Genomic DNA, 25,530 nt, shown 5'->3' on the forward strand with positions numbered 1-25,530 from the left:
TTTAATAATAAAAAAAATCCTTTCATTTAAAAACATAGGATTTTCGTACAATCTTTTCAATCAATCTTTCGTACCCTAATTTCATCCAATTGGAGGTGAGTTTAAAAAAATCTATCTTATGAGTCTCTATGAAAAATCTTCTATTTTTCTCACCTCCTTAGAATTAGGTTAAGAGATATGCTGTCTAAAGAAAAAAATTATGTGCTTAAAAAAATCACATATTCAAGCTATTTATTCGGACACATAAAATGTGCATTATTCATACAATTTCGAGTGTACCTACCTACTTATTATATGGAGTAAGTAATTGTTTTCATTACAATAAAACAATTACTATATTTGCATATGAAAAACAATAGTTGAACAAACGAAAACGCCATACGTGTGACTGCGCTACCCTAATGACATAATGTCAGGGTTCCGCGGGAGCTACCGAGAAGAAGGCTAATCGTTTATAGCGAACCGCCAAATTACACCTCCAGAGACACGGGAATCGAACCAAGGACGCGGAGGTCGCCTGCTTTATCATTTAGAAACTAATCATTATGCTGCAGATGCCATTTCAACTTCGAATTTTAATAGAGGATTTTTAATTCGCAGTATGTAATTTATCGTTCCAATTTTGGTATGCGGCCAAAACGTCAATTTAGTATAGACATTTGTGACCGTATACGGTCCGTCTGACAATGAAGTCATGAATTAGGAGTAATTTGTGTATTTATTTGAACGATTTGATTTGTGCCGTCTTTGTAAGTAGACAGACGGTCATGTTATAATGTCATTTTTTGCTAAATCTATACACCAAGATACCAAAGTCCTATTTGACCTAGCGTTTTTTATTTCTTGTTGTGTTTTATTATTAGTATCCTCATATACTCATTATTTTGATATATTTTAAAATTAAAACAAGATTTTGAGTTACCTACTTAGTTATAGTATTCAGAGGGTGGATGAATTTACTTTATGCATGCTCAATTTTCCTCTAAAAACACTATCTTATCTTGAATTAATACTTCGGGATGTTAAGCATCTTAACTTTATAATTCCAAAGCTACAATCTTTAGATTCATAATAAATACAACAAATAATAACAACTGTAAATTTTGTTTGTGTAGTTTTCTTTTTGTTCTTTTAAATACGCAGCGTTATACAGATCCTCTAAAATAAGTGATATTTAACTCTAATACAGTGGTGTGCATTACGTAAATGCACAAAAAAAAATGCCTATATCCTGTTTTCGTTAATAAGTCTCCTAGGATTATTCTTACATTTTATGCCATCTTCCTACTTTATGCCTACCATGGTCACAAACCCTGTGCACGACACTGGTCACTGGTGACTTCACAACGCACAGTGGCAAAAACAAAACTTTGCACTTACTGCACGTTTTGCTAGTGTGCGTTCTTTTTATCGACTGTTCAATTGATCATATTTAAATGTAACTTAAATGTTCAATTCATATCATGAACTTCTACAAAGTAACGCCTACCTACTTCTTCCCAATCTTTAGATTGCCATTGTAGTGTTCCTAAATAGGTATGGTATCCATCACAGAATTAAGAATGTACAGAAACCGTGTACACGGCTAATATTGAAGCATCAAAAACCGATTAGTCACTAAATGAGTGAGAGCGGTCGATCGTAATTATTTTTCCTAAAATGGGAAAAGTGTGTGAGCTAGCAACATTCCGCGGGTGTGAAGTAAGATATGCGCGGAGCGTTTTCGCTGTTTTTGGACACAGTGCTCGGCATGCAATAATGGCTGAAATTCTGTGGTATGCATGGCCTGCTTGTCTTTCCATTCTGTGAATAAATATTTCTAAATAGGAACATTTCGGCTTTCTACGCTTATTCGTAATTCTAGTTAGACATCGACATCTTAAGACATCACTATAAGAATTACAAATGACCAATCATGTTTTAACGTTATACATATACATAATAATCATTGATAAATAAAACTTCCTTAGATTTGATGGTTAGGATTAGACACTCCCCTCATCTTGACAACGGCAAAGTCGCTAAAATTCCCATAAGAATACACTTCAAACGTTTGAAAGTTCCTAAACAGCGTATAAGTAACGTTCGAACAACACTCGAATAACGCCCAACGCTAAGAAGCTTAAGCACCAAGTGTAAACGCAAACATTTCAGATCGATGAATGTATTCCTTGTTTGTCGACTATACAAGCGGAATTCGCATCACGTCTTCCAAAAACTTAAATCGAGATAAACAAACTCCTCCGCGGAGAGGTCGTAAGTGGTTCCGTTTTACCGGGCGATTTTCGTCTCTAACCGAAACATTTAGAGGCCATTTTGGAACGAACGTTCACGGACAACAATTGAATCAGTTCACGCAGCATCAAATCACTAAACCACTGGGCGGAGCGTAGTCAGACTCCGCCGGGGGATGCGGGGAACAGAGATAAAGAAAACTCGTTCTTACGACGCTTCGTATACGTGGGAAAGAGAGGAAGTATCGTCTGTTGTGAGGTCTTGAGATGGCGGGCCGAATTTAAGTGCGCTCTCGGAGCTTTTTGTTCGTCGCCCGCAGCAATAATAAAAAGAATAGTGTCACTGGGCAGATTGCCTCATTCAGCACTTGACAATTAAATAAGTGCTCTTGAATGTTCCCTCCTGAGTATATCCCGTCATAAAGCATGATTAATGTGTGCTAAGACGCGTTCTATCGATCAAATTGTCGGCTACTGATAATTACGGACTAGTATTTAAAACAAAACTATGTAAGCTTAGCTTGTATTCATTACTCTTGACGTCAATTACTTTGGTACCTAGGTAGTAGGTAGGTATATTGCGATAGTGTCATGTCTATTTTTATTTTTGATGAAGACTGGCGCTATTTCACACTTTGAACACACAAAATGTAGGTAGTAGGTACCTATTTTGAATTTGTTTTCAAGAAAATTACTAGCGGTTCTGTATGTAAAAGCTCGGTACTCTACCAGATCTCTCTCGAGAGGAAACGTTATCTATGTAAATAGGCAATCAGTTGGAAGAGGCTTTAGAGACCTTTGTAATTAAATATACCCTACTGCAGGAGGCAATGATAGATATAGCATTATCATCTGTTAGTGATATAAAGAGTTAACGAGTGAATTTTTGCCGTGCGATCCGGGTAAACCCGGCGTCACTATTCTGGGATGGTGATGTGAAATGTACTTACGTCCTTACCAGCGCGATTGAGACGCTGAAAGTCACTAACAATGCTGGTAAGAGTGTAGGTACCACTTCTGAAAAATATGTATCTTCTTATACACTATTGTCTATTTGGGGAGTAGAACGTGTATGTTCGGATCCAAGATGGCAAATTAATAATTGTAGAAGCAGAGTTGCAAGGAAATCATATTGACGTTCTCTGGGATTAATTGGGACTTAAAAGAAGAAGAAGAAGAAGAAATACCTTATTGTACACAAACATCAAAATATACATAAAATAAAGAATAAACAAAAGAACAAGAATTGTAGGCATGCAAAGGCGGACTTATTGCTACAAGCAATCTCTTACAGGCAACCTCTGGCAGAAGGAAAAGCTAGGGACACTTGTGCAACACGATAGCCCCATGAATTGATCCCTGACCCTTCTTCATTGCAATAGATACAGAAACAGGATCTGGTGGAGAGGTATTTATGTGATACCTCTCCCCCTGTCTCGGTTCCGCTAGATTTCTCGCCATAGACCTCAGTTGTGAGAGACTGGTTGAAGAAGTAAGTAGGAACATTACCGGCTTACGTGATGTAGGTACCTACTACAAATAATATTCCTCTATTCAAGCCCGCCGGTAATAACATCTCACCCCTGATTATCTAAAAGGTAGGTTACTTACCTGCCTACAACGATATCGCATCGCACGATTAATGATTGCATTAACCTAAGCCAAAGTAATTAATTATCTAAAAATAATGACCTAACCATTAAAACAAATAACAGAAATAAATTAAAATAACTAGAAATATAAAAAAATACACAAGAACTAACCTACCTACCTATTTCTACACGATCTTATATCTACTGCAAAAACTAAACTTTGGTAGGTAACACAAGTTACGAATAAATTTGAATTCTTAAATTAATGTTGGTACCGCCCAAGTACACTTTTTATAACATAATTAATGACATATCATAAATTATTTGGAAGACGAGCAACAAAACATCCTAAACTCCCCCTCATTTACATTTAATAAAATTAAATGATCCATTTAGAGAAATTAATTAACGAGCTAACCAGTGAAGCGGCATCTAACAACCACAGCCCGACCGCATACAATGGCGTCTTCCCCACGAAAATAAAATGAAATAATAATAACAATGATAATGCAATGCCAAAGCTCCCTTCGAATTAATAAAAACCTCACTCAATGACAATAACGGCTCTTGAGCTAATCGAGGACTGAGCGAAATTAAATTTCACTATCATGGGGAAATGTATTCGGTTAATTTGGATGTTCTTTCGCTCGAATTATATATTATTTGCAATTTGCATTTTATTTTAAGACCTTATTCCTCTCGGTATTGCACCGAGGCCTATTTAAATAGAATAAAACTCAAAAAGAAGGCTACCTACTATTTTAATAAGAAAATATATAAGATATAAATCTATATTTTGAGAGAATAGACAAAAATCCCTACCCATAAAATTAAAAATATCATCAAACCAATTTTGCATTTAACTAAGTTTTGGTGCTCGCATTTTCGTCTGCGTTAAATTAGCTACATGTAATGTATTTTATTACATAAAATCACCATGTTTTAGTACAGAGTGAAATAAGTCTACCCATAATCTAAATAACAGACGTAAGATTTTAGTCACTGGTGTAAAATAGTAAAAACAGCACCATAATAAGACCCAACAAAGAAAAACTTCCTTAGTATGCTCTCCGTACATAACTTCCATAATCTATACCATGCCACCTTTATAACATAAAATATAACTTTTTTATAGATAAGCACTTATAAAATAACCGCATAACTAATACAGCGATTCCGGACATAAATATAAATCCAAACCCGATTCCGAGCAGTTATTACGATTTATCTCTTAACTCATCCTAAATCGCTACTTGGGAAATACGAAATAGAGCGTTTTAAAAATCTGGCGGATCCCTATTGCAATATCTTGTAATTTATACCAGCTCACCCTTTCCGAGAGAATCAAATAAATCAAATTAAAGCACTGGATCACGCTCTGGTGAACATACGAGTGCCCAAGACGTTTTGTCAAATTTATTATTTTATTTATATTTTTTTTATTACTTACTCTATTGTAGTGTCCTCTTTGTACTTTCGAGTGGTCTGTGACAAATTTGATGACGATTGGGGTCACAATGCGTGTTAGTGTTAGTGATCTATGGTCTTGGGGTTAGTAAATGACAGTTTCGAACATTTTAGAGTCGATTTAATTTTTTTAATATCGCATAAATGGTTCTGGTACAGATGATTTCATATGGTATTCGCATGATTGCAAGCCATCTATTAGACGATTCAATGATCCATTAACAGTTGAAGAAATTGTTGAAATGCTCCGCTATTACAATTCTTTGTAAACGTCGAACAGAAAAAAAAAGTTAACGTAGAATTTCTCAGTAGGTATGAAACTAGTACTATCATTTTCTGCTTGATTGAAGTAATAAAGGATAATAATCGCTGATAAGAGCCATTATGGGTTAGCGCAAGTGAATAATGTTTTCCAAAAGCTGATTCAAATACCAATCAGACTCCTTATATAATAGCGTTTATCCATCATTTATTGTATAAGAGACGTTCTGTCGAAGAAAACAAAATTATTCTACACTTATTTAGTATACACTTTTAAATAAAAAAAGAATTATTAAAATCGGTTCAAATTTAACGGAGCTATGAAGTAAAATTGATAAAAAATTTCATCCCATTACCCGGAGGAAACTTATTGTTTATCGGGATAAGAAGTATCCTATATAGTGACTCGGAATATCAGTTACCACTATAACAATTTTTTTTTAAATCCGTTCGATAGTTTTTACGTGCATCACGTCAGACAAACAAAAGTTAAATAAAAATCTGTTTTGGACTCAGCATCGATTATAAAGCATCCCCCGGTTAAAATTTTTTTCAAAATATAATAAATGTACAGAAATCTTCCAGTTACAGTTTTATTATAAGTATAATATAGATATGTAGATATCCAGTTCTGATAACTATCAATCTAATTTCAAATTTATTCTCTCAGGACGAAATGGAAACGCCAGACAGCTGTCGGACTAGAACTTCTAGCTGAGGCGGGCAACTATGCAGCTCTTCAGCGGTTATACGGCGGGTACTGGGCGGGGGTGCCCGCGTACCCCACGCAGCCCGCACCAACTGCTGACCTCTACTACAGGCAGGCTGCTGCTACAGCCGCAGCGGCTGCCTCTGCCTCTGCGAATACGCTGCAGAAACCTTTGCCTTATCGGTGAGTTCAAATATAAACTTTATCATAAAACACAAAGATCCCAGAGCTTGAACTTCGTTTAAGTTAAGTTTGGTTTTGGCCGGTTTATCAGTATTTTACATGATATAATATCTCAAAAACTGTGCTCAGAAACTATTCGATCTGTGCAAAACACCGTTCGGGTTTTAATCCATTGTGATGTCAATGCGTCAACTTTTCCACACACGCATGCCTAGGTAGGTACACCCTTTAGAGATCTGACAACCTGGGTACTTGTAAAACAAGAATGAAATGCATCTTTAAAATATCAATCGCGTTCCACGTTGGGCGATAACTATACGTGCTTGTATAAATGCAAGCTTTTACCTTATTAAAAGAAATGTAGGGATCATGCTTTGATTGAATGCTATAATTCGTCAGTGGCTGTTTTCCATCGTTCACGGCTGTGGCAGTTTTCGGTGAATTATCTAAAGTATGATGGCACGAAAGGTACCTTCCCTTTGCTATATTCTTGACTAAATAACCTCGTTTCAAAATTATATATAAAGATTGTACCTGTTAAGGGAACTCTAGGACCCTATAAGTACCAAGTGTTTTATGTATTGGATAGGAAAAGGCGTAACTTTGCGGAATTCCATGATATATCATGAAAATGAAGCTTAATTTTCTAAACCCCGTGAAAAGCAGGAGAATATGTAATCGTATTTATGATTTCTGCAATCTACGCACGTTTCGCTCCGAAAGCAGAGCGTCCTCAGGAGATGTTGACTTTACAATGAATTATTGTTAAGATTGACTTAATTAGCAAATAAGTGTGCAAAATATTGCAAAGAAAATAAAAGTGTGAACAAAGATGGACTATCCACGAGTATAACACGTGTCCCTGAGTGTGATATTTATTCCAGATGTAGAGACTGTATCAATATAGTTAGGTTAACCATTTTAACACTTTTAATTTGTTAGAACGATCTACTTACATTCTAAAACATTTACAGGTTATACCCAGGCGCGCCTCTAGCGGGTGTCCCACCTTTGGGCCTCGGGCTGCCGGGCCCGTCAGCACACCTCGGCTCCCTCGGGGCCCCAGGTTTGGGGGCTCTAGGTTACTATGCGCAGGCGAGGCGTACTCCCTCGCCAGACCTAGACCCGGGAAGCCCCGCGCCGCCTCATCGATCCCCTCGGGAGCCCTCCATGGAACGGCGCACCGACGACGAAGATGACGACGAACCCATACACGTGTAGATCCAGTGGTCTGTGCTTTAAAAACTTACAAAAAGTTTGCCGTGTTTGGACCAAAAACCTCTGTGGTTGCAAGACTTACAAGTGAATTTATCACGTACGCGAAGACTTACAAGTGCGTAACTAAAAGTTATACCTACTTACTGTGAAGTGAAAATCTGTATAAGGTTCGGTAACCTTCCGTCGGCTCAAAGGACAGTACTTATTTATTTTGCTGCGTAAAGAACTTTGCGCAAGCGTCACGCGATCTTAAGAGAATCGTTAGTTTTTATGAATGGACAACGCCTGTCCGTAATAATTATGTGATATTATAAGCTCGGATTAAATAATAGTAGTAGCTTATGTGTAATATAAATAAATTCGATGTCGTACAACTATAATAATAAACTTAGTAAACATAACGCTTTGATGACTCAAAACTTAACAACAAGCTGGTCTTGATTATGAAAGTGTCTAACGTCAATAATTTCACGATTTTCTTCTATCTCCCCAATTTTAAAAAGCTCAATGCTCACCAGCCACAAGTGCTGTCATTTGTTTTAGCTTCTCTATAAAATTTCCAGTGATTGTAATTTTCTCAGACAAGAGTCCGACAACGCTGCGTTGTGTTTCTTTAGGCTAGGGATAAATCTTAGCTGAAAAACGCTGCGGAATAAAGCTTAACCGTGTCATTAATATATCAAGTAAACGCCAATAAATAGACGTCTGGCTGCAGGCGTCATTTCGCGCTTTGGCGATCAAACTAGCGCGGAGTTCGGCTCATCGACATGTAAACATCTATAATGTAAAAATAAATAAAATATCTATCTAAATAAGTACCTTGGCGAGGTGCAGTCATATTTATGAATTTGTATGACTGGAATAAAATAATGCATTGCGTTTCCTTTCGTATTTTCTTTTCTTATCACCTCATGAGAGTTTTCGCTGCTGGTGAATGGTGACATGCCACAATTAATAAAATAAGGTATTTTTTCACTGCTAAAATTTTATTTGTAGAGCATTTCATTTCATGAAATGAAAATAAAATGAAAATGTATTTGTTCACTTAAAACTGTAGAAGATGAGGCGGAAAAATTCTGTAAAGTTTAAAACCTGTGCCAGAAGATCTCGCCCTTTCCTTACAAAACACATTTTTATTTCGATTTATTTATATATAGCTATACTATTTAAGTTATTCTACTGAACGCGATATTTCCGCTTAGTTTTGTAATATAATGGTCGAAATGGGATTCCGTAAGCGGAAACCGCTAGATTATTTGTCCCTAGCCTTTTAAGTACCCACTCAATTTCTTTCCTATTTTCAATCATAGTTAAAAAGATATTGTAAATAATATAAGAGAACAGTATTAACTTAAAACATTTTGAGAGAAATAATTTTAATACATTTATTTCAACCAATTGATACAATGTGCAAAAGTGTATAATAAAAATGTATGATTAATATTATATTGTATGTATTGTTAGTATTAAATACACAAGTAAATAAACTAGGTCTAGGTACCTAACGTACCTAAAACTACAATAGTTATATGGCAATGTACTTAAGCAATCTGGAATGTGGCATTTTATGTCCAAATGGATTTGTGGTGTTTTGTAATTAAAATGTTGTCAATTAACTTCCGATGTGTTTCTTTTTTAGTTTAGTAAAAATGTTTGGTTCCATTTTGGACATATTTTCCAAATACTGCTAATTTATCAATAAGATTGACTCCCAGAAGTGGCGTGCATTAGGTTATGCATACAGCGGGGAAATTGCATAAAACGGCAAAAATCCTCCAGTTAGAGTTACATGTCAATTTTAGGGTAGGCAGTGCTTTTGTGCATATATGAAGGGCACGCCACTGGCTCCCAGTGTTCCAAGACATGTTTCAAACTATAAACGCTTAGTTTCCTACATCGTGCTAATGATACTTCATTTAAGACATATTTTTTTATTTCAAAACAATTTATTCCTTATGATTTCATATGGTTGTAAGTGACGATGTAGTCTAAGGTGGTAACGGAATACCTACGAGGGTAATGGAAGTTTTACTAAACATACACCCCTAATTGGTTTCTACGCATCATCATACAGGACCGCTAAGTCGCTTGGTGGCATCTTTGTCGGTAGGATAACCACCCTACGGACAAGGAAGTGTCGGCAAGCCACGGCCAAATTCTCTCACAAGACAGAATTCATGAATTACAAATTGCAAACTGTCCCTGCCGGTTATCGAACCCGGGGCTCTCCACATACAAGACCACATCACTCACCGCTGCGCCGGAGGGTGGTTTTTCTTGCGAATATCAAATTACTGATCACAAGAACAGAGTGTATGAAAGTCGATGTGTATCTATTAACTTCTTCAACCGTTAACTTGAATGTGTCAAAATTATCACTTATAAATTTAATTTGAATACAGAATCTTCTAAAGAATTCTAAGAATAAAATAAAATTTGAAGAAAGAACGTTAGTTATACGCGAGCAAGGGTCCAGCTATTCGATACTTATTAGATAAAAGGACTCATAAGAACAAATCTATACGTTTTATCATAATCATTATTGGCAAGAACTCTCTATATTAATCTACTACAACCCGTTGTGGGCCCGGGGCCTGCTATCGATTTCTCCACCTATCTCTATCTTGTGCCCATGTCCACCAGTTCGTTGGGTATACAAATAAATAAAATTTAAGTATATGTTTGTAGAGTCAAAATAACAACTATATATATAATAAATAGACTGCGACTATACCAAAACATATCGCCATCTAGTTCCAAAGTAAGCGTAGCTTGTGTTATGGGTACTGAGGAATATGTTTATTGAATAATATACAGAACCAGACACTGAAAAACATTCATGTTCATCACACAAAAATTTTCCAGGTGTGGGAATGCAACCAGTTTTGGATACGGAAAGTAGGGTCGCAGCCCACTGCGCCAATCGGCCGTCAATTCGATTCCCACAACTGAAAATTAATTCGAATTTTATTACAGTTAAAGGAATAAACAAAACCAATTTAATGTTTCCCACCAATTAAACATGAACTACCTACTTATACTTAATTAACACTCTTTGAAGGTCTATTTTCATCGTTCTAATTCTAGTTACTAGATATCATAGCGAGTTTATATAAACAAGGCTAGAAATCATTAAACGATTTATTCTAGAGTCTCCAATAATTTTTGTATATCCTACTTATAATTGTTTTGTTAAGGAATTATTTACAAACGTAACATAAATTTGGTAGTTAACATTCGTAACAAAAACCGTGGTTAGCTAACTAACACCGCTCACGCCATCAAGCGAATAGGCTAGTCACGTTAAAGAGCATCCACAGACGTGCCAACTTCCAAATCCATCGAACGTTAGTTTGAGGCTTCGTTAGACCTTCGGCTGACGCGTGGTGGCATTTATTAATATTTTTCTGGTAAGACATTGTCAGCAGTTTAGTTACTTGCCTTTATCTATACTAATATTATAAATACGAAAGTGTGTGTTTCTTTGTATATTTATTTGTGATAGGCACCCTACTTATGAAAGGCTCAATCTATGTACCAAACGTTCCGAGTCACATATTACAGGATACTAGGATAGCTTGAATCCTAACGCCACTTAGGATACCACGGACCCATAACCGGCCTACTACAGGGCACGGGTCTCCTCCCACTACTACTTATACTATTTATCCTGGTAAAAACACACTGAAATATTCTTCACAGATTTAAAAATAATACCTTTGTTATACAAATGACTTAACAGCTAAACTGTTTGTATGCAAATAATATGGTAAAATGTATAAATTTTATATTAATAATTAAGAATAAGTGCGAGAAAACTAAATACCCCTATCCCTTGTGGACTCTAAACTAACATAAACACCGTAAGAACACAACTAGTACTTACAACAAAGACTCTGATCATGGTAAACTGCATATAGATAGGTATTGCTGCATCTCTGAGGCGGTATCCATGTCACATACGCTATTTTATGGACCAAAAATATTCTCCATTCCCGTAGAATGTTTAAAAAAACCGCTTATAATCTATTCACAGATATACTGTACGTATAAATTCGTGTTATATAGTTAAGTATAGCAAGAAATTCGAAAAAGAATCGGCGAAAAGCCCTATGTTACGAAACATTGGTTGGTATGTATATGTGCCATAGGGTTTAAAAACGGGTAAGATTGAGAGCGCCGAATGTCTAAAGTAAGAGCATTCCACAGCTACTTTAGCGAAGGAAGTCGATGAACTTTGGAAGTAAAGTATAGATACATAGATAATTTACTTAATGGTCAGTTACGGGGTACAGAGTAAACAGCGTAAGTACCTAATGTTTTAACAGACAGGTTTGTAAATCTGAATCACTCCGCTCGCTGCCATGGAAGTTGTTGGCCACTGGGAATCAATCAACCATGTAAGCAACTTAGTTGCAAAAATACTCGTAATTGTTGCTTATAGTAGCCTCAAGCACCTTTGACTGTTTTTGTGCCCTTATTAATGCATTCGTATCAGGGACCTACAAAGCAAAAAAAAAAGTAAGTAGGTATCTACCCAAACCATTATATATTGTGACTTCTGAGCGAGGTGAGCCACGATTTTTTCATCTTGAGGCATGTGTGGTACATTGAATACATCTTGGTAATATGAGCTTCATACAGGTTAAATATCGTCATCATTCACAGCCTTTCATTATCACAATATATGAATGATAGCTTAGTTGTAAAGAAGTAGCTCTGATTTTTGGAAGCAGTGGCTTGCACTTCATACATGCACAAAAGCACTGCCTACCCTAAAATTTATACATAGCTTGTATAAGAAGATTTTTGCCGTTTTATGCAATTTTCCTGCTGTATGCATACCCTGGTAAGAAACCCAGTGCACGCCACTGTTTGGAAGCTATGTACATTTTTAATAAACTTAATAAAATATCACTTGCTTGAACAGTGAAGGAAAACGTCGTGAATTAACAATTCAGCCATACATTTCTCTATCACGTTATCGAAGGCGTGTGAAATCTACCAATACGCACTTGGCCAGTGTATTGGCCACCTACGGTTTAAATCCTTTTCAGTTTGAGAGGCGAACAGTGCCCTTTACTGGACGGTAATGAGTTTACAATAATGAAGCTAATCCCTCTCTCCTATGAGAATACTGCCTGTAACACAGTTTAGACTACCGCAGGAGACAGTGCTTCATGGCGATGGATTTCACGATATTGAAAGTCAAAAAGTCACCTTTTTAATAAGCAGTTAGCACGGCAGTATTGGAGTAGTTCTGGAACGTGATGCAGCACCAAAGCAATCTCTGAAAAGCGCGATTTCCATACAACGATCGAACACAGTCGTCAAATCGGTGATCGCTGACGAAGTGTCGTTTTGCCCTTATTGATATTAAAATAAATTCCGATATTGAGAATAACTTCACAGACAATCAACATCATTTTGACCCGACTCTGGAATCTCATCCATTCATTCCGGAGCGGAATAACCTATTTTAAGACTTGTCAATTTAATTTATTCAAGAGATTTGAGTACAACAGAATTGGCACTAACATAATATATCATGAATTCTGTTGCACCTAAATCTCTAAACTTAACTTAGTTCACAGGTCTTTGACGGCCGATTGGCGCAGTTTGCAGCGACCCATTAGTATCGAATGATTACTTTGAACACTCGTAAAAACGTTGGCGTCTCTCTTACGCCACATAAAACACAGACTATAATAAGCGGCTGTTTTAGTAATCATGTTATTAATTCAAACGATTGCATGGTTTTAATTGTTGAAAAGTAAACGGGAACGAGTGAATAATTGTGAGGGGCATTAGCAAACGAGGTTGCAAAGCGACGCTGAACGATACTCATCCAACTTAAGTAGTTATTAGGTTTAACTATGAAGAGTTATCAGTAAGAGCCGCAGTCCTTTTTATTCCCCGCAAGCCGGATTAGCACTTATTTCGATTTCGTCGAGTTACAATTAGTAATTTCGGACTTTCGGAAGGGTTCTGTAGCATTATCTTTAAAAACGGCAAAAATCATGCATTGTATGGTAGCCACCCTTATATTATATTTATTTATTTTAATTAAGTTATTTATTTTTAAAGTAAATATGAAACTGAATATTGTGTGTATATATATTTCAAGCGTGCTGTTGCCGTTATCAATATCATGAAAAAACGAGCAAATAAAATCACGCTTGTTGTATGTGATATATTTATTTTATTCTGTTTTCTATTTGCTATTATAGCGGCGACCGAAATAAATCATCTGTAAACATTTCTACCGTCTAACTACCACGGTTCATGAGATAAAGCCTGGTGACAGACGGACAGACAGCCAGACCGACAAACAGAGATACACACTGACGGACAGAGTAATTTCAATAATAGAGTCCTGTTTTACCATCTGGGTATAAAACAAAAATTAGACAAAAACTATTATTATATTATATTCATAAAAATACTTATGAGCTATCTTAGTACCCATAACACAAGCTCCGCTTACTTTGGGGCTAGGAGGCGATGTGTGTACTTTCGTGGTATATTTATTTATTAATATTTATTATTTGCGTGAGCTTTTACTCTTTTCGCCTTCATGAATCACCATTTCTAAATATGTCACGCTCTCGGTCGTCAACATTTATGAAATGAGTTCTGCCACTTATCGCACGAACTTGTGTTCGAGCTTTTCTTTGGTTTCACTGGCAACATTTTTAGTGGGCATAAAACCTATTTAAAAAGCAATCAGTCAGTGGTCGCTGATTACCCGCGTGCCACGCCACTGGCCGTGTTCACAAAACGGAGCAATTAACAACCCCTTGCTGGTCCCCTCTCGGTGCCGTGCTGATCTAATCATAAAACGACCGTTTTCTGGAATCGCCTCTACAAACTATTGCGTGTTTTATCGCGGGGGCGGCGTGGTCAAGCTTCGCCGACAAGAAGGAATAATGTTTGGACTACTGAAGGCTCTTTTTTCTTACGATATTTATTCAAGTATTCCGTGTTTACGCCTTAAGCGGTTTTTTGTGCGGCGGTGAAGTTAGTGAACACTTTAGTTTAGCAGACAGATATATTTGATAGATATATAGCTGATGCATCCTACTTTTCTTGTTCGGGTTTTTAAAGCCCAGAGTAGCTTTTCACGGGGTTTTAAGTCTCAGTCAAGTTAGATACATGCAAAATTCGCGAAGATCGGTTTAGCAACACAGCAGTGCCACAGCAGTGTAGCAGCAGGTAACAGTTATTTTTAAAGTACTCCGGAGACATTACCCTGGTTCTGTTCTGGGTTCCAAAGTATCATATAGACATATGATACTTTTGAACCCATATCCCATTAGCTCTAAGATATATGCCAAATACGTGCCAAATTTCATCAAGATCGGTGGTTAAGCCGACCTATGGTAGCCAACAAAAAAAATTGTCATACTCAAAAATTGGCAATCGCATATATAATACTTTAAAGAATAGTTCTTTGGTCTAGTGGTTAGAATTTTTGACTTAGGATCACCGGATTTTTTTTTGCTTTGGGGTTTTTGTCAAGTAAGTAATTCTATTTCCTAGCCCGGAATAACGACGTGTAACCGCGGGATTCGAACATCCTTTCATCAAACCTCATTTTTGTAGTGACCTAGCTTCTCCGGGGAAGTACTAGCGCCATGTTTTTTTATGCCGCTATGCAGCATTGTTGCAACGCTATGTTCCGGCCTGAAGGTCGTGGTTGCCGGTGCAATTACAGGAACATTAGGCTTTACACCTACGCCTCAGTTTAATGGACACAGGGTGGCAGGTTGCAGCACGTGCTCCTGATATACCAGAAGAACATAAGAGAAGCTAGAACACCAGGCGGGTTTTCCGACATTGAAGTAGCATGGCTTAAGCTTTATGTCTCTTCCTCTCTCCTAAGAGCAGAAGCCAAGCAGGAGTTTAAAGTTAAAGGTAGAAGAGCAATGGCCTTGTATATTTTGAAATACTTATATGATTACTTGGACAACAATACACTTTACTTACTTTTAGAAAAAGTTAAATTTATTTCCCATACAAGCTACTAAGTTATGGTCGTCTTAATAATCTCTAGTAAGATACCTACGGTATAAAAAGTTAAACAAGGAGTAAACACGCTATCTAGATACTCGCTACGCATTAATATTTATACGGTTTAAACGTTCCTTAATCACGAGCATCGCTGCCTTTATTAGCAATGAATTCGTGTTTGTAAGCAATAGCCGTTTAATATATCTATTATTCTTTAATTAAAATGATTATTTCTATGCTGATATTCTTTAATCTTCTATGCTGCTTTTTTTTATATTGCCTTAATTTAGCATGAGAGCTGAGACGTCAATTACTATTAACTCTTATGTTATTCTCCCTTAAGCCTTAAGTCCCGATCATTATCAATCCCACCTGATAATCGTCAGCCAACAATCAAAACACTTCACCTTATTATGATCAGAAATCATTTATTATTTAATTAAAAGAAGTGCCAAAGAATTAACAAGAAAATATGTGGAGTTATCTCTGTATATTTCTATGATATTTACCCTAGTTAATGTTAAAGATAAGGAGGGATTAATATATGAACTGAAACACAAGTTTCTTATATTTTTTTGGAAAACTCCAAATGCAGTTCATGAATATAACTTGAAAAAGGAAGACTCATAGAAATTTTCTTCCCATATTTCATTTCCATAGAATTAGAATTTTAAAAAATACCTGTTGCAAAACAAGCTCAAGGAAACACTCTAAAAATTTCAAATTACTACGTCACTTCCAAATTACTACAACTGAATTTGGGCTATAGGTTGTCTGTCAGACGTCAGTCAGCCAGGAAAAAGCCTTTTATAGTTTTCTTGTATCGTTCATATATAACATAACCGTACTACAGGTACCTACTATACTAACGCGAATATGACGTGTATATATCCGATGAAGTAAAAATTCTTTCAGACTACAGTAAACTAAACATGCGTTTTTTTCAATACGTAGAGTTATTGATATCGTTTTCAGTTTCGTAATCAGTTTTACTGCTTGCGTTAAGTACGGCTTCCGGGATTTTATGTAAGTAGACTTTGTATTTATCGAAACAATTATTGCCGCTGCCGAAGCACATTCATGACTATTATGAACCGTTTATAATAACTTGTTTCCTTAATTATCACGTTTTCTATACATTATACAAAAGGTTCTTTGAAAGATCTATTAATGCAAACCTTTGGAGTTCGCATAAATGGATCGACTTGTAGCCCGCCCTTCCCGCATTAAGACTGTGTGGTGATCTAAATCTTCTCTCTTTTGAGAAAGAAGGCCTGGGGACATTAAAAGTCTGAGGATGGCAATGAGGATCAATTTTGACATCCTAAAGCAGTTATCCAAACAAAATAGTACAACATTTAAGAAGCGAGGACATCTGCCACGCGATGTCCATCTATCCTAACCCTTAAAGGTAGTTAGGATATTATTAGGAATCCGTTTTAGGTTATCAAACCAAACCAAACCTACCAAAATTAGTGGAAAATATAGAAATTATGTAGTTTGCAGGACGCTGGATAAAAAATTCAATAGCTAAAAACTAACTTTACCTTACCGAACAATAATAACTAAAACTTGTTTGGGAATACAGTAAAAAAATGTATATTATAACGATGTTTAGTTTTCGTACAACCCTATAAAAACATTTATTGATTGATTTTATGATAAAAAAGTTAATTTCGATTTAAACAATTCTGTAACTCAAAGTTTTGGTTGGTTTTATAGCTGACTCAATTCTCATTGGTCAGAAACGATCATTTCTTTTAATCAAAAAACCATATTTATCGTTAAGAGTTCAATATTTTTTTATTTAAACAATTATATAACTCAAAGGTCTGAAAACATTGTTTAAAGTAAATAAAATATAATACGAACTTATTTAACGGGTGTTTAGCACTAAATCAATGGCCGACCCCCCCTCGCCGGTGTAGATGTGTATCAGCTTCCGGTGCGCCGCCGCGCGGCTTGTAATTACTCATTACCAGCCATTTTAGCCTTTTTGTCCACCGACTGCCGACCGCAGAGAGACACGAGGGAAAAATACAAACAAAACGTCGTTATGATTTTTAATGTCACGACTTCATTTTAAAAACTACTGAATATTAAGTTGAATTTGTTCTGGGTGCAGATTTTTTGTATTTACGTTTAGCACCCGGTTTTTAACGTAGGTATACTTTATAAAGAGTTTGTTTGCTTATACGGATGTTTGCCATCATAGTCATATCATTATTCATCCAGTTCTGACTGTAGATATACGCGAAAAAAAGAAATAAAGCCTCGTTATGATTTTTAAAATCACGAGTTTACTTTTAAAACTATTGAACATAAATTTGAATTGGTTCTGGGTGCATATATTTGTATTTTCGTTTAACACTCGGCTTTTCATATATACTAGCTGTCCGGGCAAACTTCGCGGTCCATTTTTTTTATGAATGTTATATTTTAATACTTATTATCCTATTCCGGTCTAAGAGGAATCCAAAAAATTAAATATCATAAAAATTGGTCCAACCGTTCTTGAGTTATAAACGGTGTAACTAACACAACTTTCTTTTATTGAAGAGTTTGTTAGTTTGTGTGTTTTTATAAATTATTGTTGTTAGCCGCCTCTTTAATCATTAGTGCCGAATCAGGTTCGGCTAGGAAACCCGAGGTTCAGACAAAACCCAGGTTGAGACAAAATAAATTATTAGGGAGGTATTAGGTTTCTTTATTTCAAGAACTTCTCATTAAACCAGCCCAAAGTTCTCAAATCAGTAATCATCTTCCAAACCGCTCTGATGACTGTAAGACAGGCTTTAAGAAAATGCTTGACGTTTTCTAAGGAAGACAACGTCTTACTGCTAAATCCGGACTGGTACTGAAAGTTATATCAGGAAAGCCCCATTTCTAACCAATACACGATTGTGCGATCCGTAAATAGTGGTCAGTATTAACTTCTAAGGATCAGGGCCTCGTGATCCTTAGTCATAATACTGACCACCAGACCATCGAGGCAGTTAGATGTATTTTCTGTACACTATAATATACTATTAGTATACATAAATCGCAATTGTTTAGGCCGTTAGTCTCGCCATGATTGTAATTAAACCGACCGATTTGAATAGCAAAGCGGAGCAATTTTTATTTTACACGAACCCGATGGTATCGCGTAATTAACAGTACCGTTTAGTTGACGCCATAAACGACTTCAGTGCTTTTTTCTGTTTGAATCCTTTTGAATGTACTTTTTAATAGCATATTATGTTTTGTGATATAGCTGACGAATGCTTGTTGATTGATCGGCTTGATATTTGCTTGTTTTCCCTTGGAACTAAGATGTTTTTTTACGAGGTACTCCCGTCTCTATCACGCTACTCACGCAAAATATCATCCTCGATTTATCTTATATATTATAAAAGTAGTGCACTCTCGATAATAATAGGATAACATTTGATTATTCAAAAAGTGACGGGCTAAGTGATCATTTGATATCAGATCCCGGAAAACAAACTCAGCGTTGCGTAAATGAAAGCAGAAAAACATTGTTAAAAATATTTTAATAAAAAAATTGATATTAGAAAATATAATATATAATAAAATACCAAATATAATACATATAATAAGTTGCTATACGCGGTTTCTCTCGCTCTAACGTTACGTCCATGAGCTACCTTGCCCATAGACGTAAACTCCTCTCCGAAATTCATAAAATCCTCGGTGTCAGCTACTGCTCAGAAAGATGGTCGCGGATTGAATGCGTATTTATTAATAATGATCAGTTAAGTAGTTTTCGCGCGAATGCGTACTAAACAAACTTACATTCCCATTTATAATATTAGGAGGAGGATTAGGAATTAGGGATTAGGGATGTTTTTTGTTAAAAAAGCCTTATAATCGTGTTAGAATAATTAAAAAGGGTTTAATATTTTCAGCGTATATCCTTTCGTCCTTTTGTAACTCGGTTCAAAATATTGTGTAATAGCCCATTGACAATGTAAGCCCATGAAAACGGAGTACTAGATTGTTATCGGAGCAGTGCATTAAAGTGAGCAATTACGTGTGTGATGGAGATATCCTCTATTTACTCGTTCATGTAGACACTAGTGTTGATTTACTTTTTCCATCGGCCGCCATTGCGGCGGTACATTCATTTGAAAGCATATTTACTGAGCTAAGTTTATATTACAAACATAAAAGGTTACGAACAACGGTAAAATTTTTATGAAATTGTTTACTTCAATGTAACAGTTACCTAATAGATTGCTGATTTTTCATTCCTGATTGCCGTGTTGAGCCGGTAGGTTGGCACCACACCTGTTCTCTCCACGGGTTTCGTACGAGTTGACTAAGGGAATATCACTCAATTAATCCTAACTCCTATCCTATCCTATTTGGTCACAGCGACTGTTTTGGATTCGGGCTGAGAGCGTCGCTGGTGAGCTCTTAGATGACACGCAAAACCTGACTTTATTTTGTTATTTATTTATTTATTTGTACACCACTATGAAGTTAGGAAATAAAAAAAAACAATAGAAATACAACTTAGTAGCGATCAGCGATCTCTGCCAGGCAACCTTTGGATTAGGACAAGATGAGCGAGAGCGGACAGGTGGTGTAAAATTATTTTAAACCTACATTCTAATAGCAAAATAAAAATACATAAACAAATTGCACAAATAAGAAAAATATAATAAATAAATATAAATAATAAACTAATATATACTCAATCATACATAAATACTTAAGAACATATAGATAATAAAAATACCTAAACATATACAAGGTACTAAAAGTCGTCATTAATGAGCAAGATACATATTATCTTGCTTTCACCGCGTTTTTAAATGTTAAAAGCGATTTTGCCTCACGTATATTTAGTGGGAGAACATTCCACAACTATTGTACTAAACGTGCGGCTGAATTCCCTTCACATCAACACACCGGCAATATAGTTATATGATACGGCTGCTGGTGGTCGGCTTAATGTTATATAACGGAAAACGGGCAGCAGCGTCCTCTATCGTACTACAGCAATTTTGAAAATTGCGATTTTTGATGCTTCAATATTAGTCGTGTACACGGTTTCTATTTTCTGAATTCTGTGGAGATGGTATATTCTGATATTTGGCTGAGGTAGCCCCCCTGCTGGAACCGGTCCTGTCTAATTTGTTCTAAACACACTTAGGTACAGTTGCGATTTAATCAGAACGACACATAAATACTAAATTCCAGACTAATTAAGCTGGATATGTAATTATGCATAGCAGTGATGTTCGTTCACTCTATTTTCTATGTCAAATGTCAAACTAATCACTTTCGATTTATTATTGCGATTTAGATTGCGATATTACTCCTTTCACACCTGAGGGGTTCATAACGACATATTCAAACTTGGAATTCAGATTGTATTGTTGGCGTTTTCGGTTTAGAAAATACCAGAGGGTTTAAAATATGTATGAAATTATTGCAAGTTTTTTTTTTTTATGTTTATAATGAACCGACCAATCAGATGGGCCACATGATGGTAAGTGGACAACAATAGCCTATAAACAGAGAAACACTTCGCAGGGCATGCCAAGAACACATCCTGCAAAGTGCAGCCCTGTGTCTATTAAGCTGAGGCGTCGGTGATAAGCCTAATGTGCCTGTAAATCCACCGGCAATATCGCCCTGCCGCTAAGCAGCATTGCAACAATGCTGTTTAGCGGCAGAAGTAAGCATGGTGGTAGTTCATCCCCGGACGAGCTCTGTCAAAAAAAGCTCTACCACTGATATAAACCGAACTAAATCGAAACTCGTAAGCAAGGCCGCACGCAAAACCTAACTAGTAGTGTATACATGCAGGAGTTACATTTGCAGTACTCCCTCTAACTATGAAAATTAAGCTTAATTTGCTATACTCCGCGAAAAGCAGGAGAATCTGTATGGTGTAATTTATAATTTCTTATTATAAATTACACCATACAGATTATAATTCCTTATACGCCACACCGAACAGATCTTCGGCCTGTACCCTCTACGCACGTTTCGCTCCGAAACCGGAGCTTCCTACAAAGAATATTGTTCATTGAAAAGTCAACATCTCTTGAGGAGGTTTCGGAGCTAAACCTCCGAAAAGAGCAACTTCTGAGTTTCTTGCCGGCTCTTTTCGGTAGAATCTGCTTTCCGAACCGGTGGTAGAGTCACTACAAACATACATACTTGACGTTTCAAAATTGCTTATAAAGTAGGCCTACTTGAAATAAATGAATTTGAATTTAAGACATGCGCAGAGGGTAAATTGCCGAAGATCTGTTTTGTGTGGCGTATAAGGATTGAAGAAATTATAAATCACACCATACAGATTCTCCTGCTTTCCGCGGATTATAGCAAATTAACCTTAATTTTTATATAAATTTTAGGGATTTCCGCAAAGTAACGCCTGCTTATATCCTATATTTGGTGGTACTACCTATGGTGGTATTCACACCCACTTCTATACATAATAATAATTTATTTATTTCATATAAAAGTGTATACAGCAGGAATCTCGTAATGGACACAGTGATACTCTATTAATTTGTGCACAAAGGAATGCTTAAACACTCGCACTAAGGTAACTTGTGTTACGAGTGTCGCCACCTTCCTTCGGACCCATTACAACAACGTGAAATAAGGCAAATGCAAACATCGCAATACATAATAAATTAATTACAATGATGTGATTGTTTTTTTTTTTGTGGAATTGTGGTGTGTGTGTGTGTGTGTGTGTGTGTGTGAAGGTGTGCGTTTGAAAAGTGTAAAATACAAATCATTCTATGATTTTAAGTAGCTACTCTATCTAAGGAATATCTAAGGAACAAGGTGGTAGTAACCTACCCTCTTCATATTCTTGATTCTTCTCTCCCATTATTTAAATAAACCGTTTGAAAATTTTACATCTCCATTATAAGTAGGTTTCAATCAAAACCATTACCAGAATGGCAGCACACACATGTTTTCAATGTACTGGACTAAGAGTTGGTGACCCGATTATGTTATACTTTCAGACCGGTTTTGAAATTGTTTTTTATTTCACTACAAGTTTCCCCTTGACTTAAATCTTATCTGATTGGGATTGATCATGCAGTCCAAGATGGTAGCGAGCTTACCTGTTCTTACCTGTTAGGGTATGGTAGTTATTTTAAACCGATACCCCTAATCGATAACTACACGGCTACGCGGTTTATGTTTTTACGAGGATTCATTATTTAATTACAGACGGAAGTGGGTTTAAGGTTCGGAGGTGCGGAACCTCTCTGCCAAGTCCTCAGAAGTAATATCTAAGGGATAATTGAACCTGCCCTCCGAATACGGATTGATTTGAATAGATTGCATTTTGAAAATATTATAGGGAAATGCATTTTGTGACGCAGTAACTTAGACGATATTACAAGGATTAACGTAGCAGCGAAGGATGTTAATAGTAATTATGATAAAAATCTTTTAAAAACATGGGTTATATAAACGAACGGATTTCTGGGTAATTCTATTTAATAGTTTAATATCCTATTTAAATTCACATAAATTTAAAGACCAATTCAGAAACGTCAATATTTATTAATCAAATTTAATTTTTAAAATATCATAGATGCCAAAAATAATGAAGATGTTATTGGGCGCTTAAAATCATTACAGTAGTGTTAGTTTAAAACAATACTTGAATTAATATCTAAAGCAAAATGTTACTAACATACGAGTACTAACAAATTATGGGTGGAATCATCATCCTTACCGTCATCATTTCAGCCTAAGGACGTCCACTGCTAAACAAAAGCGTTTCCCATTAGTGCCACCACTCCCAGTCTCCAGCCTTCCTCATCCATATATTTAGTCCCCGTCACTCTCGCTTTGAATTATTTTATAAATAAATAATTTGTAAATATATCAATGTTGTGGTTTATGCACACTATCAGACGAGTTATTCATCAGCTCTTGACCTATACGGGAGATCGTATCGTCCACCGACTGGTAATTAGTCGTTTCATTTTACTCGGCCGCGATAACGCTGCACGCTTTGTATGCACTTTTTTATAATTAATTCCTTTGTATCGATTGATTCGTTTTAATGGTCACCTCGGTTGCGTGCGCTTAAAGCGTTTTATTGCTTTTTTCCATATACAGACATGTACTTAAGTTTATTTAATGCTGTATTTATGTTAAATCTACATTGTAATTACATTAAACTTTACGTTGCGTCGTAATTCGTATGTGTAATGAAATAAAAGTACCTCGTGGAGGCACTCTGAAATCTTATTGGGGTCAATATGGTGGATGGCAGTTGGTGGCACATCCAAATCTCCGGTCATCGTGCCTTTCAGGGTTGTGTCTGTGTTATAAAGACTTCATAAGTAGACTCATAAGTAGTGTTGCCCTCGTTTATTACGGGTTTTTAGCAAACCTTTATTTTCTCGGGATAAATTGTATCCTAAGGCCGTGCCGTCCAGTGGGGCTAGCATGCGCGCTAAGTGATAATATAATATCCCCCCGATTTTCTTATTTTTTTCCACGGCAATAGACGTGTTTTTATACGGTAGACATAACTTTCTCGTGGCGTGCATGCTAGCCCTAGGATGCAAACTCTTTTTATACATCAAAATTTGACAAAGGTAAGTTAAACGATCAAACCATGCATAGGTAACAAACGTGTTTTTTAATCCCGTAGGTAACACGTTTTGTTAACAGCAGCATTTCCGAGATAAATATTTTATTATATTTTATATTATTTTGTGGCCTTCTCCAGGTTGAAGCTTATATTATATGTGAAAATTACAATAAGATCAGTTAAGCGGTTGAGCCAAGAATATAAACAAATAAACATGTATGCCTGTTTTAAATTACAATTTCAAGGGTATCAATTTCTAAACCATTACTCCTTCGACTCGTAGGTTACTATTGAACCCTGGAAAGACAAGAAGAGACAAGGTGTTGACTTACCTCGAAGTGACGTACCTACAGGAAATCGAAAATCATAAATCTTCCCGGAACGAGCTACAAGCGTTGTGCAAGGGAGGCACCGGTGCGTTCCTAGGAGATCCCGGAGCCTCCCATTATGTACTGAGGCTGGCAACCGAGGGGGTTTTAGTGGGTAGAAATCCCACATAACCCAAATTCTCCCACAGAGAATTGGGTACCTTTTAAAAAGATTTCCCCCCCGTCACAAAAAAAAAATAGGTTAGTATTGAACAGATAAGCACTAAACCCCTAGGTTTAGTTACTCGTAGGAATCCTATAGGTAGGTTAGAAAGAGATCACTACTTTTATCCTTTCAAATTAGTTTTAATATAATATTTGAACAACTTAATATTAAATACTTACCTGCATCAGAGGTGTTATTTAAAAAAAACAAAGTAAGTATCTATGAATAATCTATCGAAAATGATTTATCCGTTAAGATATATTTAAAATTATGTTTTGTATAAATTACTCAGGCAAGCCTTTTAATGGCGAAATAATAGGTAATATTTATAAACAAAAATAACCTATGTACCAAATCAATTAAAAAAAATCGAAAAAAGTCTTCCATACTACCGAGGCATAGTGCAAAAGATGCTGGCAACATTGCCCCTTTTTTATATCTGAACTAATTCTTTGGCTGTAACTTCAAGTTTTAGAATCTCCGGTAGTCTCGTTAACCCTTTTTGACAGCTTAATTAGCACAATCAATTTTAATTTCCTACAGTATTCTAAACCATTATATCGCCTCATAGGAGCATAGTTTGCAGTGAACTGCGGTGCGCGCGCAACAAATTTGACAAGCAAATTGAATAATGCGGGAAACGGAGCACATTGTTCTGCCAGAGCCGTTTGTCCGTTTGTCAGCTCTTTTCAATTTTAATCCACCATTTTGTGGAAT

At 36.2% G+C, this 25,530-nt stretch overlaps 1 protein-coding gene across 1 annotated transcript in view; it reads left to right on the plus strand.

Annotated features, from left to right (window-relative positions):
* LOC120637902 (homeobox protein B-H1-like) overlaps positions 1–8,141 on the plus strand; it is a 57,458-nt gene extending 49,317 nt beyond the window's left edge. Inside the window, exons 3-4 of the mRNA XM_039909962.1 lie at positions 6,225–6,446; positions 7,421–8,141. Coding sequence (XP_039765896.1) covers positions 6,225–6,446; positions 7,421–7,667 — 469 coding nt within the window. The 3' untranslated portion in view covers positions 7,668–8,141. The remainder of the gene's footprint in view (positions 1–6,224; positions 6,447–7,420) is intronic.
* The last annotated feature ends 17,389 nt before the right edge of the window (positions 8,142–25,530 follow it).

This window comes from Pararge aegeria, chromosome 4 (assembly GCF_905163445.1).
Source record: "Pararge aegeria chromosome 4, ilParAegt1.1, whole genome shotgun sequence".
Lineage (NCBI taxonomy): Eukaryota > Metazoa > Arthropoda > Insecta > Lepidoptera > Nymphalidae > Pararge > Pararge aegeria.